The sequence below is a fragment of the Topomyia yanbarensis genome, unplaced genomic scaffold (genome assembly GCF_030247195.1).
Source record: "Topomyia yanbarensis strain Yona2022 unplaced genomic scaffold, ASM3024719v1 HiC_scaffold_656, whole genome shotgun sequence".
Taxonomy (NCBI): Eukaryota; Metazoa; Arthropoda; class Insecta; order Diptera; family Culicidae; genus Topomyia; species Topomyia yanbarensis.
The window spans coordinates 1,512-18,000 of NW_026683887.1; the positions used below are offsets into that span (position 1 = coordinate 1,512).

At 43.0% G+C, this 16,489-nt stretch overlaps 1 protein-coding gene across 1 annotated transcript; it reads left to right on the top strand.

Moving 5' to 3' along the window:
• Positions 1 to 1,428: 1,428 nt before the first annotated feature.
• On the top strand, positions 1,429 to 5,467 carry LOC131696057 (probable ATP-dependent RNA helicase DDX20). The gene is made up of 3 exons (XM_058984583.1): positions 1,429 to 1,745; positions 1,800 to 3,598; positions 3,771 to 5,467. Exons 1-3 carry the CDS (start codon positions 1,565 to 1,567, stop codon positions 5,310 to 5,312), a joined length of 3,522 nt encoding a protein of 1,173 aa, XP_058840566.1. The 5' UTR covers positions 1,429 to 1,564; the 3' UTR covers positions 5,313 to 5,467.
• Positions 5,468 to 16,489: the final 11,022 nt, after the last annotated feature.

Below are 16,489 nucleotides of genomic sequence, written 5' to 3' on the forward strand. Positions count from 1 at the left end.
ATAGCATACACAACGCCTTTGGTCCGAACCTGAATGCGTTGCGTCGGGAGAAAGAATGATGAGGGAAACGAACCAAAAATTTATATTTTCTCTGCATTCCAGTATTCGATTATGCTATGAAATTTCAGTCAGTTGAAAAGTTAATGAATGAGGGAGGCGGTGAATCTGAATGTTGTTTTCGGTAAATGCCAAAATAGGTAACTGATTTTGAAATTTAGCAGCACTAGTGACCAGCAGTGCTGCTAAATTTCAAAAACCCGAACAGAAAGTAATATCAAAATTGATCGTAGAAACGTTGAATTTACAATAGTTTTATTTGTTAACAACAACTTTTCTTGTAACATCAATGTACTTATGATCCAGTCCTTAATGCCTCCAAAATCTACAACGGAAAAACAATGTAAATCGATGTCTTTGATTTCAGAATGCATGGGAATCAATTTTTTCATTGTTACATCCCTTAACGACCCCCCTTTTTCCATGTAAAAATCAGGTTTACAATAAAATTGGATGTAGAAACAACAAATGTGATTATATTTCCATTGTAAATTTTCCAGAATAACATTGTTTTTCGTTGTAATGTAACAATAAAAAATGCTGTAATACTGTTGTGCATTTCTACTCGGGTTGTTTTCGAGTTATTTTGAATGATCGTGCACAGTGTTCTTCCCCTCGCAAAACATTCGATATTTTCGCCCGCTGATATTCGACAAAGTTTCTCTTGGTCAGGGTGGCCAGTACTACCAATTTATTCGTAGTTTTACCGATTTTCAATATTCAAACAGATTCACAGACGATCAGGATCAAAGTACATAAAATTTCTCATTTTTACTGTTCTAGGGTATTCCCTAATAAAAAAATTATACTCGAACTTTAACCTATATAATCCAACAATTCCACATATTGTTTGAATTATTATACCCTGAACAGGTCGTTAGGGTCTTGGATCATAAGATGTTTATTAGGGTTTGCATTATTTTATTTGGTAATAACTATTGCAGGTTCCAATTACTACGTGCACTTTTTTATCGTTTTCTTGATTTGAAATTCTTTGTCAACTTCAAGATTTCTGAGACAAAAATGCGGTACACACATCGCACGCTCGATTGTTTTATAATTTCAGTCAAATTTTTTTAACTAATATCTCCACAAAGTGACAATAATTCACTGATTTTCGGCGATATATTTTTCGAGTTTCAGCAAATCAAACGTCACTTGGCTAAGATTTCGACAAAAGGTTCGTTTGCTGATTACTAAGCCGTGTAGTACTCATTAAAATTGCGAAAGAAGCTGAGATTCGGTAGAACAATATTGTGTGCAACTTTCAGCAAATCAACCGATGTTTTAAAATATATTCTGGCCACTCTGCCCATTATTGTTAAAAAAACATGTCCAAATTTTAGTGCGGTACTACTCGAGGTGAAACGATTACCGTGCGTTTTTCTTTCTCATTCTAGAAACGAAAGTATCGAGGTAACGAAAGGAAACAAAAAAGTTCTTTTCTCCATAAAAAAGTTGCAAGTTATATTGATAAAGTGGCGTTCCAGCCTCAAAATCATACGCAATGGCCGGTCATAATGTGAACGACGAGCGACAACGTTCGGTGGATGTTGAATTCGATCGCAGCCTGCAATTTAATTCCATGTTTCTGTCGGATCCGGTTGTTCACGGTTTGTCCCGGAACAACTTCATTCACCCGTCGCCCATTCAGGCACGTGCGATCCCACTCGGGAAGCTCGGAATAGGTACGGTTTATTTCAATTTGAAACGATTTAAACTAATGATTATTTTTTTCGCAGATTTATTGGTGCAAGCGAAATCCGGAACCGGTAAAACGCTGGTGTTTGCTGTGCTGATTGCAGAATCTCACAACCCGGACATCACATTCCCACAGTCGCTGACGATTGTGCCTACACGGGAGATTGCAGTACAAATTGAAAAAGTATTGAACCGAATCGCCTATTCGGTGCCAAATTTTCGAGCACAAAGCTTTATTGGCGGACTGGATGTCAGTCAGGATCGGAAGAATCTGCAAAGCTGTTCGGCAGTTATCGGAACCCCCGGTAGGATTTATCATCTGATCAAGAGCAATGTTTTGAACACCAGCCATATTAAGATACTGGTGCTGGATGAAGCAGATTCGCTCATTACGGGGACCTTACAATCGGATGTGGATCACATTATCAAATCGCTTCCGCAGAAGCGGCAAACAGTGGTTTGCAGTGCCACATTCTATCACAATCGAGATCGGCTGCTACTCAAGTATTTAAATGAGAAATTTATCGGTGTTACACCGAAAAAAGAGGTTCCAGTTTTACATGGAATTCGACAGTTTGTACGAGAGATGCCTGAGACTAAGGATAACATAAAGGAAGTAATGGCAAAGATTGCCGAATTGAATCAAATTTTGAAGAAAGTTCCTTACAATCAGTGTTTGGTGTTTACTAACACACAAACCAAAGCGGACACTTACCGCAGTTATTTGAGCCGAGCAGGTTGGGCCGTGGATGTAATCCGGGGTGGCCAGGATCAGCGGGTTCGACTCAAGACAGTGGAGAACTTGAAAGACTTTCGCTGCCGCATTTTAACTGCTACCGATGTTCTGGCCCGTGGAATTGATGCAGAAAATGTAAATCTCGTTATAAACGTCGATGTTCCGAAAGACAATTCGGTCTACCTTCATCGCATTGGACGAGCGGGAAGGTTTGGAACGCAAGCTATCTCCATCACGCTGCTTTCCTCGGCGAAGGACTCCGAGAGATTTCGTAAGATATTGTACGATATTGGAGGCTCGGATATGTTTGTTTATCAGCTTCCAACAATGGCCGTAGAGGAAATCTGGAACTTTGATCAGTACGGCGAAAAATATGGAAAATTTTGCGCATCAAAATTAGAGCAAGAAATTCGGGAACAGGGTGCTGACAAATCGCTCCTAGAAACGATTCAAGAGGTAGATTCAAAAACGGAACTGGACCGTAAATCGTCGGAAAACCTCGAGGATAGTTTGGAAGAACCAAAGAAACAAACTGGGGAATCTATTTTAGAAGCGGACTCAATTGAGCAGATGTTATTCGAAAAATCTAAGTCGTCCAATGGACTGCTGGAGAGTGAACCAGAAGAGCGATTGGAGAGAATTATTATGCTGGGAGATAACGCGACTGATGATACGATCAAAACGGAAGGTATCGAAAACATGCTGAGTGATGTTCATAGCATGGATAATGTCGAAAAGATTGCAGAAGCTGAAGACATTCCACGGGGATTAGCTGATGCTGCTGCAGCAGGAAAAAATGAAAACGATACCTTACTTAATGGTAATAAGACTGAAAAACCCATCACAACCGAAGAAGCGAAATTTTCACAAACTGAAACCAAGATTTCTGAAATGCAATTTGAAGTTTCAAACATGCCGTCTGTCGTTGACGCAGTAGAAGCTTACTGGAAAAATCCTGAGTCCCGTGAGGTACTTTTTCGCGCATACATTGATGATTTTTCTGATGATGAAAACGAAGAAGTTGAAAATGATCCGGCTCAGAATGACACATCTTTCAACGAATTACTGGTTGAAGACCTGGATGTAAAGTCAAATGGAATTATGGTGAGCTTCAAGTTTTTGTTTTTCATACATTAATATCGAACTATCAATTGTTACTCTTCAAAATCGTTATCTTATTTACTTTTCTCTTTTCTACACATTATTTATAACACTTTCAGCCTTATTGCAATGATTCCAAAGCCAAATTAACTGAATGGATCCAAACTCTTTACAGGAACCAGCAGAAAATGCAACCGAGGACGGCGATACTAACAAAACGCTACAGTTTGGAGACGATGAACTGCAAAAGGTTATCTCGGCCTCGGATGGTGACCAAGCGTCTTCCAAGGTTGACCAAATGTTTTTAGCAGCAATGGAAAAACTACAGCTGGAGGTTGATCAGTGTCCGATTGAACGAAAAAGTGTTGATCAAACCCAATCGAAGGTCGACCAAATATTCCTAGATGCGATAAATAAATTAGAACAGGATAATTTGCTCACCACTGAAGATGTATCGGAAGAAAGTTCTAAAAATTTGCCCTTAGGAGAGGGAAACAATCAGCTTTCGACTGAACGACTGTTATTGTCCACCATGGCCAAATTGGATTCAGAGAACGATAAAAGCGGAAAAGCACCAGCAAGTGCTGATGACTTGTTTTATGCGGCGATGAGCAAGTTAGATTTTGAGGAGGAATCCATTCCAAATCCGATTCCACCAACAGCAACGCCCACGTCAGAAGTAAGCTGTTCCACACCGGAATCCTGTTTTACTGACAGTTCCTTTAGCTCGAATACAACCAAACAAGTCGAAGTCGGTTCAAATTTTACTACACCAAACTCCCGGGTACAGGAGATTCGCGGTGCTGCCCCAGCTCACCAAGTTAGCTCATCAACTTCGGACAATTCATCCGAGCTGAGTCACACCTCGGATCCAGCTGTCCCGGTTCGCGATCAGAACTGTCTTCCGCTAGAGGTCAACAACGATGCTCTTTTCGCCAAAATTATGGAGCAGAAAGAAATGGAGGCCGACCAGCAACAGCGTCCATTCCAATTCTCCATCGATGGCTGCAGTTTGGAAGTCCATGATGATCCTGTAAGCGATCGGGATATCAATTCCCGCAAGGGATCCGTCCCCGATGTTGTCCCCTGTGGAATTACTCTGGATCCATCGCGTCTACAGAATCGGCCACCGTCATCAATTGATGAACGGGTTGCCGTTGGATTCGATCTCAATTCAAACACATGCGGTTCCAACGATGGCTCTGTGTTTGAACACGAAGAAGAAGCCGTCGTTCCGCAGGATCAACCACCGAAACGGATTCGCTTCCAGCAGGATGATCTTTCTCTAGATCTTCCATCAAACGGAGTAGCAGCAGCCAGAGCAAACCAACAGATCGATCAAATCGAGCAGGATCCTCTTAGTGCACCTCCAAGAACGGATGCTACTGCTGCGACCGAAGATGTCGAAGACGCGAGTTCGTACTCATCGGAGTACAACAGCGAGTCGTCGAATTCGTCCTTCTTCGATCAACGCGAGTGGGACCCGGAGAAGATGACCGAAGCAAATCCGACCGTCGACGAGCAGCGACATCAAGCGAATCGCAAGCATAAATCCAACAGGCGTTCACAGAATCGTACGAATCTCTACCATCGCACCTATGCCAACTGGTCCACCCAGTATTGGAATCAGATGACAATGATTCGTGACTACGCGCGTTATTCGGTTTACACCCGGCGCAATCTGTGTCACAATTGCCAAGCACAGAATTCATCCTAGAGCTTCATGCTGCGGCATCGAACATAAAATTGATTTGTGATGTTACTGACTAGTTTTAGTTTTTTTTGCCACGAAGGCTACTGTTTGATTACTTGAACTATTTAAAATGAACTTACGTATTTATTAACGGTAATAAACGTTTGAAACGACTAAAACAGCTATTTTTTCCATTTTTGGCTGAATTGCGTCGGACGGTGCTTTAACTGAATAGTATCTATTTCCTCTGTTCACGCCAAATTCTTACATCAGGGGCGCTATTCTCACAGCACGTCACATACCGTGATTAGAAAGAAATTTTATTCGAGTCACTAGGTGTTTCGAATCAGAATAAGGTCCCAGCATATGTCGTAAATGGACACTGTGTAAAGTGATGTATACGGTATCCAAATAAGCTTGGCAGATTCTTCAACCAGTTGAATTTGATTCTGTCTGGTTCTGGGGCTTTATTGTTACATGACAAGAGAGCAACTACACCATCGAGAAGGTGTTGTGAGGGGACACGGCGCGGTAGATCTTCTGTGCCTGGGCGGAATCCGGACAATCTTGGCCAAATCAGAATTATTCCATTATTCTCGTTAGTACTGTTTCGGTTTCGCATACATTGAGCTGGGCCCCAAAGAGTGCTCATCGACGTTTCTCTCGTTATCCCATCGACAAACCGGCGCCAGTAACTACGTTTCTTGGCTTTCATCAAACTCTTGATTCGCGTTTCTTACGTCGCGTACTGTCGATAGCTAGTGGCTAACCCGTCCTCCCGGAAGGCTTTTTATGCGGCGGCCTTCTTCGCGTATTCGTCTGAGCACCCCTCGTCGCCAGTGATGTCCCTATCCTCTGTGCAGTAAAGAGAAATTGAGATTACTCCCCACACTCTGGCAAGCAAAACGAGAGCGCTTCTCTTTCGTTCATATACACCACCGTATTTGATATGTGTAAGCGCACGTTGATGGCAGAGGTAAATTTTCATACACCCAACACTGGAACGATCTAGAGTGTGGAGAAGAGCTCTTGAAATTCTCTGTGGCGCGCTCAGATAAATTCGCCACCGCGCGCGCCCCAGAGTCGCTGTGGTGTATTCACTGGCGTGTATTCACTGGCGTGTGATCTTTGATTTGTTTTCGTCTTACAAGCGGCATTGCGGGTGAGATTAATTTAATTTGCACAGGTTGTTGCGTTGTGTTGTCTGGATGGCGGTGGCTTATTTCAAGCTTATATTATTTTCTACTGAAGATTGCATAGTTGCTCGGTAAAGTTTGCGAGTTTATAGAGTGTTGTTACACTACCGTGGGAAGCCTAGGGGCAAACAAGGAAAACGTTTTACGTATCAATGTATCGGCTGGTATAAACAAAGTTTTATAATGATCTGTAGTATTAGATTAATCGTATAACAGATGTAAGACGGGATTTGTACATCCACATTAGGAACTGCGCTATTTTTTGTTCGACTGAATAACTCAATGGTAAGTTAACTTATTTTGATTGCGAATTTGGCGACGCCAAAAAGTAAAGTGAACCATTACAAGTAATGTCCTGGTATTACACACGTTATCGATTATTATTATACGCAGGCATTGTAATTCTCTCTCACTCACGCGAGAAGAGGCTTATCCGATGTCCAACTTTTCCGAGATAAAGTCCTCATAAAACAAGATAACGTTCACGAGAATTCACATTGTTGCTTTTTTTTCTGTAGCGCGTTATTAAAAATAATGACGTGCCAATTAGAAGCGCTTCTATTTGACCGGTACAGTGCTTTCAAGAGGTTACAGCACTGTAGATTTTTTAAAACATTTAATTTTTCTTTATTGGTTGAATTTTGCTTACTGGTGCTTTAGGATGCTGAAAATGATATTCCAAAAAATGAATCGCGAAAACAATAAATAAATATTCAACTTTTTTCGCAACGCCTCTTATGTATACCTCGAGTATACTGAAAACGTTAACCGTGTTTTTCTCTAAATAATTTTTTTTTTGATCTGGCCGGAAATGTAACTCGAACAAATGATTTTTGATCAGCCTAATTTTTTTACAGCATGTTCAAGATTACTTTCTCCAGCGATGTACGTGGGATTTAATTTTTTCATTGCATAATTTTTTAATAAGCAAATTTTGTGTCGATTTTTAACACATTTTCAGCGTTTTTCGACTAAAAATGTGCCATTTCGTGAAAAATCAAGACATAGAAAAAATCTTACGTATGCTGCTTGCTGTCGTTCTAAGAAGTTTAAAAAGCTTTGGTTTTTGGCTCTGGATCAAAAATTACGGGACATAGAGTTCCGGCCGTAGACCCCTTCCAAAAAAAACTCCCCGACGGGAAAGCGCTGCACAGCCGCCATCTTGTGACGAAATTACTCGAATAAATCATTTTTTTGCAATGAAGTAATGTTATATATCTCATTAACCCTCTGGAAGTCGCGCTTATGGCCCACTGAACGAGCAGCCGCTAATGCTTTAAGACGGGTTCGCTAGATTTTCAGAGCAGCGTGCACTGCCGGAAAGTTAAACAAGATCTCGATTCATCTCATTATTGCGTCAAGATAAATTCCCGAAATATGCCTATTTTTCGTGCTCTATAGTGGTGTAACCCCTCAATAATTAGTTCTGGAATCTTTTGACGGCATTTTTCTTCTGTGCCATCATTTAAATAAATTAGCTGGTTTTCTCTCAAATTTCCATGCGATGGAATAATAAGAGAGAGAATTAAAATTAAAACCTAACATGTTCGGGTACGAGTATAGCAAAGAAGTTCAACATGGCAAATCCACCGTCTTTGCAGTACAGACTAAATTGTTCCAAAGAACGTTTATCTGTTTACCGTGATTTTATAATTTGTAAAACTTATAATAATAAGTTTATGTATCAGAGGATGATTATGACCTCACCGAATAAAAATCTTCTTGTGTAAACCTTGAACCTATAGTTGATTTCGTGACGTGAGGATGTGCTTTTGTTTTCATTTCGATCCGAAAAAGGAATACGATCTACGTTTATCCCAAAAATTAACGTAAACTTCGTATTCTATACATATATTAATCAATTCACCTGTAAGTATTCATGCATACACTTCGAATCGAGTACACTTCCGTGATATTTATTCTTAGTCCAATTAGGTGATTAAAATTTTCTGATAAACAGAAATATAGGATTTGATTCCTGATGAAATAAGTTTTTATGGATATTTAGTAATATTATATCAGACAATGCTAATTATCCTCAACATATTCCATTTTCTTCTCTAAATTTATCAATTTCGAATGCTCTAGTAATGCTAACAAAGTAAATACATAATAGTTTAATAGTTCCGCACTTAAGGTGTGAGTCGCATTTTAGTCATACTTGGGTCAGTAAAAGCCAAATATTTTACGCTTTTTGGCTATTCTCGAGCGACGAAGCGATACAAAAAAATATTTCGTTCTAATTCTAATATAATTTTTTTTGAAAATCTACACTTGTACAGCATTACAACGATAGCATTAGTTAGACTAATAATATAGTGCAATAAAAGCAGAATGTTGAAAGTTGTTCTACGTGTCTTATGAACTGCCCTAGAATTTTAATTGCAAATATGGGAAGTCGTTCAACGTATCTTTGGTATGTGTGCAGAGAACTAGAATATTTGAGTGAAAATCCTGCTAAAAAATCGATGAAAAGTTCTATGGGCGATGTCAATATATTAAACGAAAGCATTTAATACCAAAAATGATAAAAAAAAATGTTAAGATTGTTTATTAACCAATTTATGTATGTGAAACTTCTTGTACCATTACCACTACCATGTATCATTAATATAGCCATTGCTAATTACGGCTCCTATGGGACATGCAACTATATATACATTAGCTCAACTATATATAACTTTCATACTCGGTCATACAAACAACGGGTTGTTAAGAACCGGCCACCATACCAGAATTTGCTTTTTTCCATATATATATTTTGACAACATACCATTCAAGCACCATTTTAATTCTTTCCCATTTTAATTCTGTCGATTGATGATTTTTTTTTTTACACGATGGCTTCTGAAGAAAGCTTCGTTGACACTAAAGTAGCCTTACGCTTTATCCTATTGAGCTATCGCCGTAATATTATAGAACGTAGTTTTTTATATCATGTTTATCTACAGGTTTTTGGAATCTTTGGAAATTCCTCGGAAATCCCCTGTTCGAAGATCGTGCAAGATGTTTTCATAAGGCGAACTTTTTTCTATATTTTCATTGATATAAAAGTTCGCAAGCGATCTTTTCTTCTTCCGATATTTGCTTGAACCGAATAATGTTCCCAAACATCGGCACTCTTGAAGTTCACTGACGATTTTTTCCGTAGTGATATTTTATATCAGTGAACTTTTTATTAGAAAATCGGCGATGAAAAGATTCTGTTGTGAACATTGATATTTTGATATTTTCCCAACACTAACTTTTTGATAAAACACCTCATTCAAGAAAGTTATAATGAGGAATAATTTATCACATAAAAATCGCTTGTTTAAACTTGAGGAAACACCTTACTTGTTACTTGAAAATACGAAAATTTCATAGAGATTGACAGAGATTCCGACAGATACTACCAGATACCTAATACTTTGTTTTGCTGTTGATATTACGTGCAATGAATCCGTGCATTATAATTACGGTCTAAAATACTAACTGACGCAAAAATCTAGAATACGTATAATAAACATTGTTGCTGCTGACCCATTTATAACATCCTTTTATGGAACACAAGATTCATTGTTCATTTAAAATAAGCGTGAACACTAGTGGCCTTTTTTCTTGACCCCGAAACTGAGCCAATTTATTTCGCTCATTGACGCGCAGAATCCCGGTCCTAGCTCCCATGCTCTTGAAACATTCGCTTTCGCCTGCTGTTTAAACGATTTCCACGCAAAATAATAGACAAATAAACAAATGAATAACGGGTGTACGCTCAATTGTGATGTTGTATGTAAATTAATTATCGTCACAAGCGTATACCTAATTTTACTGAATATGTCAAGCCTGTCGACGAAATCTAAGATTTCGTTTTAAACTTGTAGGATTAAGTTATAATAAAACTATTAATACTTATAACACGAGTTTGCATATCAGGTGCCTCTGGTCATTATAAAACTCTCTATACGATGATACGTAAAAAGTTTTCCCAATTTGCACCGAGGACCGAGTACTTTTAGTTTTGCAGGTAGTGTAACAATACTTTATAAACTCGTTCGCTTTACTAAGCAACTTGTATGAAATCTTCAGTAGAAAATAATATAAACTTGAAATAAGCCACCACCATCCACACAACACAATGCAACAACCTGTGCAAATCAAATCAATCTCACTCGCAATGCCGCTTGTAAGACGAAAACAAACCAAAGATCACACGCCAGTGAATACACGCCAGTGAAACCACGCCAGTGAATACACCACAGCGACTCTGGGGCGCGCGCGGTGGTGACTTTATCTGAGCGCGCCACAGAGAATTTAAAGAGCAAGAGAGCACGGTTATCTCGCACCCAACTACCTCAACACCAGCGCACACTTGAAATCGGTCTTTACAGCTCCGAAAGAAAGAGCGTTCTGCTTTTTTCTGTGGTGTGTGATCATTGTATCCTCTGTGTAGGCATCACACTTACGCGCCAGTGCATCACTAGGGTGAAATGCCATCACTGCTCGTCGCACCACGGATAGGGAGAACGTTTTTGGGTGTTCGCGCTTGGTACTCGTTTCGTCTGAAATTGAATCACGTTATCGAATTCAAGTCGGACAGAAACATGTACTCTTCCTTCGGAATCAGTACCTTTATCGAGTCAAAAGTTTCGAATAGCTTCTCCGGTCAATGTTCCGTGTGAGATCATACGAGACATTAATTGATTCCGATGATGTTGAACCAATAGTGATTGCAATAACGATCGGCAGATGGTCACTAACGTGAGGATCAGATGCCTTCCAATTGCAATCTAACCGTCGAATTGTCGAAGAGCGATTATCGTCGTACAGGCAGCCCATCCTATATCGCGGGAGATGAAGCCTCTAAGAAGCAGCAGTTGTGAGAGAAGAAGTTCAATCACGCTGGATAGACTTCGGTACCCCATCATGACCCTTGAAGGAATGTAAATATTAGCAATGCAGAGGTCTTCTCGATCCAGACGAATAATGTTAAAATTGTGGAAGTTGAGGTTAAGGTTAGAAGTAAGCCATGTTTCGCATAAAGAGAAAGCATCACAGTAATTATAATCTAGCAAATGTATTAATGAATCAATTTAGGGGATAATACTTCTGCAATTCCGCTGTAAAACAGTGATCAGATCCGTGATTTCGTTAGCCATCGAAGGGGTCATTGTTCAGTCAACTGCTTTAAGAATGTTCTCAGTGTTGGTAGAATAGCAACCAGCAATCTTTTCAGAGGATCGATTATAATATTGATTATCCAGTCCACAATGTCAGAAAATTTGAGAAGTACCATTTTGAATTAAGTTTCTGACTGGAAAATAACAGCACTTGTGATTTTTGGTGCCCCGGGAAGTGCTGAAAAGTCTTGATTGTATCTGTATCTGTATGTATTATCTTCGGGTTTGTTTCCGCGTATGGTTTTTATTTTGTGCTTCCGTTTGGGACAATCTTGGATCCTTACGAGGAAGCTCGGGAGAGTCCCACTTTGATCTTTTCCTGGAGTTTCCAAGCGAAACCAAGGAATGCCTCTCGCAAGAGTTGTCAAATGACAAGAGTACATACGGGTTTTAGGGGAAAGTGAGGCAGCTCTTTTAAGCATTTTTGCATAGGAGCGTCTGGAGCGATCTTTGGCGGATCGCTTCAATTTATCCATACGCAGTTTGCACGTTGAGCATTTCAAAAGTGTATGCGGATTCCCCCACAGTAAATACACTTTTCAGCAGCCTTCTTTCAGACATCATCCGCATAGCTCGCACCTCACTTACCGAACCGCAGCTTATTGCTACAGTAGGTGATTAGAGCAATTAATGACCTGCGGTATAAACCAACGAACATATAGGCGAGCCCCCTCCACTTCAACGTAGTTTGGTAAAACGGTTGATTTTCAATTACGCTGGTAGGTGAATTGATCCTTCGCTGTGGGAGTTTCTATAAGGTTTTCGTCGAAACAAACTCGTTGTTTACGCACATTCATGCGTCTGTTGTAGGTGTCGAATGTTCTTGTGGGCGAAAAACTGTTCGTTCGCAGCGGAGTAAAACTCGCGCGTATAATTAACAACAATTGCGGTTTATTGGACTTTGAAATGACGAATTGACGAACACAATAAAAATTTGAGCTTAACTAGCTATATTCAAAAGACGGATGCACAATGTACAAACAGTGTCGACCAACTTATGTATAACGTAGAAAACGCGATGGATCTTAGTTCGGCTGGCCTTTTATAGTCCTGATACATTTTGAGAAGAACACAAAATGACTCAACCGGAAACCAGTAACGAGAGCGCGATGGCATCCCAGCTTGCGCTGTTGAATGCGTTCTTCACATCAAGTGTCACTAACGCACAGCATCGAATACCTTGCCTTTTCCGTTGGATTGCTATCTCGGCGGTCTTTACCACTGAGCTGATAGCGTCCACCGTGGACTTACCCTTTCGAAAACCAAACCGACTACTTGACAGGCCGTCCGTAGCTTCTGAGCCTATTAAGGATGATCCTCTCAAGTAGTTTGCCCGTCGTGTCGATCAGGCAAATTGATCTGTACATCGATGGGTCGCCCGGCGGCTTCCCGGCCTTCGGCAACAGTACCAACTTCTGCCTTTTCCATCTATCGGGAAAACGGCACTCGTCAAGGCTTCTCTGCATAGCTAGCCTGAACATGTTCGGGTTCGCTATGATTGCTGCCTTGAGAGCGCTGTTTGGAATTCCATCAGGCACTAGAGCTTTGATCGTTGCTAGGGAATTAGCCACTGCGAGTAACTCGTCATTCATCACCGGGGCCACCATTTCGGCCGTACCCACAATGCCTTGCGGCGCAGGAGGCCAGGGACTTGTGGCTCGAAACGGGAAGAGTACTTGGATAATCCTCGCCAACCGGTCCGGTTACCGTTCGAGAGGTGAAGAGCCCCCTTTGGTCTTAACCATCACGATCCTGTACGTGTCATCTCACAGATTCGCGTTGGCACCCTCGCACAGGTTGTCGAAACACGCTCTCATGCTGCTCTTAATGACCTTATTCAGGGTACATTTCGCAGCTCGTAACACTTCACGGCGGTCTGCCCTTACCTCCTTGGTGCGGGCTCGTTGCGTCTCGTCTAGCTTTGAGGTAGGCTGATCGTAGGGCTGCAATCTCGGCACTCCACCAGTATACCTCGTCATGGTGGCGTTGCACGCGCGTGATAGGTCAGCTACCAGCGCATCCCCACTTAGACTGTCGTTGTTGGCTTCCAGTCCCAGGGCCGCGGTGAAAACTTCACTGTCGAAGTGGTTGGTCTTGCACCCGCGTACCTGGCAGGGATCGCCCGCCCTCGGACTCTGCACACCATAGTTTATCCTAAAGCGAATTGCTAGGTGGTCACTCTGGGTGTAGCCACGTCTACCCTCCAGTCCATGTCTGGAACCAGACTCGGGCTGACAAACGTCACGTCAATCCATGACTGGACCCCATTTCAATGGAATGTGCTAGTGGAACCATCCTTGACTAGCACTGTGTCGAGTTTCGCATGCGCCTCCAGCAGCGCTTGGCCCCTGCTATTTGTACAGCGGCTGTCTCACTCCACTGCCCAAGCGTTGAAATCTCCTGCTATGATGAACGGCTTCCGATTCACTAGGTCGGACGAGAGCCTGTCGATCATCTGGTTGAACTGTTCTATAGGCCACCTTGGTGGGGCATAACAGCTACAATAGAACACACCATTGATCTTGGCAATCGCGACCCCCTCCGCAGAAGAGTGTACCACCTCTTGGACCGGGAACCGTCCCGTTGAACAAATTGCCGCCATCCTAGAACCGCCCGCCACCCAATTGCCGTTATCGGCAGGGACGTTGTACGGGTCGGATAGAAGGGCGACATCTGTCCTCGACTCCTAGACCGACTGCCACAGCAGCTGAAGGGCAGATGCACAGTGGATAAGATTTAGCTGTGTTACTTGCACGGCTTCTTCTTACTGGCCTTACCGAAGGGACACGAAGGTCCACCCATAACATGGTAACGGTCTTGCTTCTTACTGGCGCAGATAAGGCATTTTGGTACCCTATCGCATTTCTGCGCCTTGTGTCCCTCCTCACCACGGCGACGACACAACTTACTTCTATCTGGGCCCTTGCATTCGTAGGACTGATGGCCGGACTCTAGGCACCGATAGCACCTGTCCCCTGAAGGCGGCTGGTGTATGCTTACTGGGTATACTGACTAGCTGATCTTCAGCTTCCCTCTCTCGATGACCTTTTTGGCTTCAACAAACGGGAGCTTGAAATAGGCTACCTTCGTGCCAAAGAGTCCTCTCTGCGCCACATTACTCCATGACGGCAGAGACGACATCGTCTGCGTTCCTAACCTCATCCAGTTGCTTGCGCTGGAGGGTCACTTACGCACCCAACGACCTCACCTGAGCGCCGTCACCCAAGCTCTCTTGTACGCCGCCCCACTAGATAGCGCACCTCGTTTCAGCAACAAAATCATTTCGCCGGTCTTGGTACGTCTAACGCTGCGCACATCCTGTCCTAGAGCCAAGAGGTTTTCGGCCGCCCGCATCGATTTGAGGACGTCGACATACTTGTCCTTGTCGGTTTTCACCAACAGAGCCTCTCCTATGTCCTTGACCTTGCGGGTCGAGGTGCGTTCGACTTCCGCTTAGCCCTGCTGACCAGCTGCCAGGGATTATCGCTCCCGATGACACTGGCTTGTTGGTACCCACTTGTGGCCCGGCACTTTGCACCCGGTTTGGGCCTTTCGCCTTCTTGGGCCGAGAAGTCACCTTCTCGAGTCGACGCCCTTCGGGATCCTTTGCATCCCGGTCTGCACCGTCCAAACGACGTTTGGCCTTTGTGGTTGTGCGTCGTTTAGCGTTGCTTCGCGCACCTTCGCCTGGTGACTGCCGCTTCAGGTTAGGCGCAGTCTTGCCCTCTACTAAATTCTTTTTGACCGTTAAGGCGAAATCAATCGCCTCTTGGGCCATAGTAGCTCCTCCAAGGAAGAAGAATGCCTCAGTTTGGGCGCCTTTATCGGCCTTTTCTCTTCCCGCCACCCGCCTGATATAAGTCTTGCGACTCGAACAGCCTGGTGGAGCACCAACAGGTTCGGTTTCAGTTCCTTGCTGATGTTCTGCTTTTCGCTTGTAAACTCGAGTTGCTTGACTACCACACGTATCGCGGGTAGTGGCCCGTCGAGCGTGTTGATAGGGCTACCACCACTGAAGAGACTGGTGTTGTTGGTTGCAGCCACCGTCGCTCCGCTGAACCCCCCCCCCCCCCCCTCTGTGAGGAGACCTCGCCAAACCCCCTTTGGCGAAGGGGTTCATCACCTTCGCTTCCGCATCATCTCCTACCTTACCCACTTTACTGTTATTTTTATTTTCGCTACTCAACTCGAGAAAAAAAGATCCGCCACGCCAGAGCTCTGCAATAACGTGGTAAGAGACGCTTACTGTGGGGGTGCCCAGGTACCCCACAGGCTTCGTTAGCGATCAAGCACACCGCTTCATACCTTGGATTGGGGTTATCCCGTTTGGTGGGCTCACCGGAACGGGAGATCTGTAGCGCTATTCTATGCCGAACACTACACGGCTCTGGTAGAATCATCTGTAACAATGTATGTGTTCTATGATGAGGCATACCGGACCCGCTATTAGGAGACCAGGTTCGATCTAAGATGAGCACATATGGGAACCATATCTGACAGGCGGTGCACTGATGGTGCCTAGAGGTCGGCTTCCTTCTAGTCACTAGGTGACATGGCTGTGAGAATAGGGCCCCTGATGACTTCAGAAAGGCCAGAAACAAATGATTTACGCCCCATCCGTCCACTACCCTGCTTCGCTAAGACGATTAAGCGAATGGTCAATAGACAGTAGGTGGGCCTACTGAAGGAGCATAAACCTTGGATCAGTGACAGTACGCGTTGCGACGTGAATCAGGATCCAGCGCCTGTCTCGCCATATTTGGAAAGGTGGTACGCCAATCTGTAAACGACGGCCTGCATGCCGACATCATTATACTCGACGTGGCGAATACTGTAAGGTGTCACG

Bases quoted from the DNA above. Each gene is read 5' to 3' on its own strand.
- LOC131696057 (XM_058984583.1), top strand. From the start codon at position 1,565: ATGGCCGGTCATAATGTGAACGACGAGCGACAACGTTCGGTGGATGTT. The intron at 1,746-1,799 runs GTACGGTTTATT...TTTTTTTCGCAG, and splicing joins ACTCGGGAAGCTCGGAATAG to ATTTATTGGTGCAAGCGAAA. The intron at 3,599-3,770 runs GTGAGCTTCAAG...AACTCTTTACAG, and splicing joins TAAAGTCAAATGGAATTATG to GAACCAGCAGAAAATGCAAC.